The 4,754-nt window shown below is 43.3% G+C and overlaps 1 protein-coding gene across 1 annotated transcript in view; it reads right to left on the bottom strand.

The window, feature by feature from the left end:
- Positions 1–316, bottom strand: part of LOC307013485 (sodium bicarbonate cotransporter 3-like) — a gene marked incomplete at its 5' end in the record, with an annotated part of 30,880 nt that extends 30,564 nt beyond the window's left edge. Inside the window, one exon of the mRNA XM_079640885.1 lies at positions 300–316. Coding sequence (XP_079497011.1) covers positions 300–316 — 17 coding nt within the window. The remainder of the gene's footprint in view (positions 1–299) is intronic.
- Positions 317–4,754: the final 4,438 nt, after the last annotated feature.

Raw genomic sequence — 4,754 nt, 5'->3', positions numbered from 1 at the left:
ATGATATCTGCCTGCGAGTTCAGAGGCAGCGTGTTTGCAGATCTCCTTTTCCTGTTTAACCGCCTCATTTCCTCAAATGTTTTACGAGCCGGATGAAGTACAACATGACAGTCATTACCACAAGACCGTCTGTGTCTGACTATCACCACACACTTTGCCTCATACTACCACACTCTGCTCTTCTTAACACTGTAAATCCTGCACAACCCTTTGAATGTGTTGCACATGTCTGCTCCACACTTCCTCTATTTAAACCTGCACAGCTCGCCACTTTGAATATAGTATTTCACTGTACTCACAAATGTCTATGTTGCATCTTTATAGCTCCAAAAACAACAACATATTCTTCTTTCATGTCGTTGTTCGCACCATTTATACAATACTAGGTAATAAAACTGATTCTGATTTACTGCTAACATGTGACAGAAAGTGTTGTTTCTTTCAAAGCAGATACATACCGGGGACATGGCTCGGGACACCCTCTCAATGGCTATTTCGCCCCAATAGTCTCCCATAGCTTCTCCGTCCAAAACACAGCGCACCGGGGTCAAATCAGACGTTCAAACAACCCTCGTCCAGATGGAGAGTTTGAAAAGCCGTGCAGGAAATGAATCCAGTGGATCTGAGGGCCCTCCAGGTTCAGTGTGTGAATACAGACGGCAGCAGATACAAGACGGGTATTTATAGCAGAGTGTGTCGCTTCACTGAGCGCCTGATAGAGAGAGCAACAGGCTGCAGAGACGGGAGGAGAGGAGGAGAAACGGGAGGAGGAGGAGAAACGGGATGAGAGGAGGAGAAACCGGAGGCGGAGTCTGAATGAATGCTTCTCATATCTGAACAAAAACACAAAATCTGAATCTGAAAGTTGAATGGAACAATATAAAGTACTTTAACTGCTCGTACTGCACTAACAACTATTATATTGTAGAGCTGCGGAGGAAAAGAGTCCGAGTCAATACTAACAAGTCTCAAGTGAAGACCTACAAGCTCTAAATCGATACCAAACTTGAGATCATGACGTTTTCAGTCAAGAAATGTCCAAGTCAATACTAACAAGTGCCAAGTAAAGACCAACAACACATAGTCAAGTCCCAACAGAGAAACAAAACGTTTCAAGTAAAGACTAATAAAGTGACAATTCCAGTTCAAGTCAAAAGGCAAGAACAACAAGTCAGAAGCTACAATCATCAAGTCAAAAAGTCAAGACAAGAGCAACAAGTCCTAAGTCAAGTCCACTAAGGCCCGATTCAAGATCAATAAGTCATAGTCAAGTCCCAATAGAGAACCAAAAATGTTCAAGTCAGGACTAAAAAAGTGCCAAGTCCCGAGACAGAAGTGAAAAGTTTAAAGCCCAGAACAAAAAATGCCAACATGTCCTAGTCAAGTCCCGAATACAAACAAAGCTTTCGAGTCAGGACTAAAAAAAGTAACAATTCCAGTTCAAGTCAAAAGCCAAGACCAACAAGTCAAAAGCCAAGATCAACAAGTCAGAAGCCAAGACCAACAAGTCAGAAGCCAAGACCAACAAGTCAGAAGCCAAGATCAACAAGTCAGAAGCCAAGAACAACAAGTCAAAAGCCAAGATCAAAAGTCAGAAGCCAAGATCAACAAGTCAGAAGCCAAGATCAACAAGTCAGAAGTCAAGACCAACAAGTCAGAAGCCAAGACCAACAAGTCAAAAGCCAAGATCAACAAGTCAGAAGCCAAGACCAACAAGTCAGAAGCCAAGATCAACAAGTCAGAAGCCAAGACCAACAAGTCAGAAGCCAAGACCAACAAGTCAGAAGCCAAGATCAACCAGTCAAAAGCCAAGATGAACAAGTCAGAAGCCAAGATCAACAAGTCAGAAGCCAAGACCAACAAGCCAAAAGCCAAGATCAACCAGTCAAAAGCCAAGATGAACAAGTCAGAAGCCAAGATCAACAAGTCAGAAGCCAAGACCAACAAGTCAAAAGCCAAGATCAACAAGTCAGAAGCCAAGACCAACAAGTCAAAAGCCAAGATCAACAAGTCAGAAGCCAAGATCAACAAGTCAGAAGCCAAGACCAACAAGTCAGAAGCCAAGACCAACAAGTCAGAAGCCAAGAACAACAAGTCAAAAGCCAAGATCAACAAGTCAGAAGCCAAGATCAACAAGTCAGAAGCCAAGACCAACAAGTCAGAAGCCAAGACCAACAAGTCAGAAGCCAAGATCAACAAGTCAGAAGCCAATATCAACAAGTCAGAAGCCAAGATCAACAAGTCAGAAGCCAATATCAACAAGTCAGAAGCCAAGATCAACAAGTCAGAAGCCAAGACCAACAAGTCAGAAGCCAAGATCAACAAGTCAGAAGCCAAGATCAACAAGTCAGAAGCGAAGATTAACAAGTCAGAAGCCAAGATCAACAAGTCAGAAGCAACGATCAACAAGTCGGAAGCCAAGATCAACAAGTCAGAAGCCAAGACCAACAAGTCAGAAGCCAAGATCCACAAGTCAGAAGCCAAGACCAACAAGTCAGAAGCCAAGACCAACAAGTCAGAAGCCAAGATCCACAAGTCAGAAGCCAAGACCAACAAGTCAGAAGCCAAGATCAACAAGTCAGAAGCCAAGACCAACAAGTCAGAAGCCAAGACCAACAAGTCAGAAGACAAGAATAACAAGTCAGAAGCCAAGATCCACAATTCAGAAGCCAAGACCAACAAGTCAGAAGCCAAGACCAACAAGTCAGAAGACAAGACCAACAAGTCAGAAGACAAGAATAACAAGTCAGAAGCCAAGATCCACAATTCAGAAGCCAAGACCAACAAGTCAGAAGCCAAGACCAACAAGTCAGAAGACAAGACCAACAAGTCAGAAGACAAGATCAACAAGTCAGAAGCCAAGATCCACAAGTCAGAAGCCAAGACCAACAAGTCAGAAGCCAAGACCAACAAGTCAGAAGACAAGACCAACAAGTCAGAAGACAAGATCAACAAGTCAGAAGCCAAGATCCACAAGTCAGAAGCCAAGACCAACAAGTCAGAAGCCAAGACCAACAAGTCAGAAGCCAAGATCAACAAGTCAGAAGCCAAGACCAACAAGTCAGAAGACAAGAATAACAAGTCAGAAGCCAAGATCCACAATTCAGAAGCCAAGACCAACAAGTCAGAAGCCAAGACCAACAAGTCAGAAGACAAGACCAACAAGTCAGAAGACAAGAATAACAAGTCAGAAGCCAAGATCCACAAGTCAGAAGCCAAGACCAACAAGTCAGAAGCCAAGACCAACAAGTCAGAAGCCAAGATCAACAAGTCAGAAGCCAAGATCAACAAGTCAGAAGCCAAGATCAACAAGTCAGAAGCCAAGATTAAAAAATATATTCATAAATATAGAATATGACAGAGAAAGTAGGATTAAATCCTGTATGGTAGAATAAAGACTGTAATAATATGTAAATATGTGGAATGAAAAATATATATCAAAAATATATATTATGGCCTGTTTAACTTCCTAACAAAAAACAGTACGCTTACAGTATACTGTTCGTTCACATACATGGGATTGTTTTGTATGCACCGTGGTATCAGTACATATCAGTATGGAGGAATTGTATTGATATCAAATACAACATTTCTGTTATTGTGACATCTGTACTACATCTTTTACAAATAATTATCCCTTTAATTCTGCAACTGCTGCTACGGGCATTATTTAGACGTCCGCTTCCTGTTAGCTCAGATGTAATTCAGCGCATGAGTCCATCATTGTGTTTCTGGTGTCATGGAGACAGCGGGAGGATGAAAAGGCTGATGTCGGATCATGAGATACAGCAGGCCGGCTGCAGGCAAATGGCTTCCACATCTCTCTCTCTCACACACACACACACACACACACACACACACACACACACACACACACACACACACACACACACACACACACACACACACACACACACACACACACACACACACACACACACACACACACACACACACACACACACACACACACACACACACACACACACACACACACACACACACACACACACACACACACACACACACACACACACACACACACACACACACACACACACACACACACACACACACACACACACACACACACACACACACACACACACACACACACACACACACACACACACACACACACTTTCAGGCCTGTTTTACCAGACCTCTGTAACAACGCCCACATCTGCAGTTGTGTCAGTAATGAGTGATTTAAGCTACAGGAAGAACTCAAGTTCAGACATTATCAAGATGTGTCCGTCACATTACAGTGTGCAGTATTTGTGCTCCTTCCCCTCTAACATCCTCTGCACCTGCCTGGTTGTTAGCATGAAAATATGTTTTTGTACTACAACGTCAAATACTTGAGTAAATACCCCACTGGTGGATTTAAAAACGGAGGTTGCTAAAAAGTGTCTAAATGAGACGACTAAACGGCATCACGGCCAATAGCCGCCTTTAGCTTAGCGGTGGTGACGTGAAGTCATGTGACCGTGCTGTAGTTCCTTTATAGCCCAACATTAGCCTCCTTTAGCTTAGCGGTGGTGACGTGAAGTCATGTGACCGTGCTGTAGTTCCTTTATAGCCCAACATTAGCCTCCTTTAGCTTAGCGGTGGTGACGTGAAGTCATGTGACCGTGCTGTAGTTCCTTTATAGCCCAACATTAGCCTCCTTTAGCTTAGCGGTGGTGACGTGAAGTCATGTGACCGTGCTGTAGTTCCTTTATAGCCCAACATTAGCCTCCTTTAGCTTAGCG

Source organism: Notothenia rossii, assembly GCF_949606895.1.
Source record: "Notothenia rossii genome assembly, chromosome: 7".
NCBI classification, from domain to species: Eukaryota; Metazoa; Chordata; class Actinopteri; order Perciformes; family Nototheniidae; genus Notothenia; species Notothenia rossii.
This window is presented reverse-complemented; position numbering and strand designations above follow the sequence as displayed.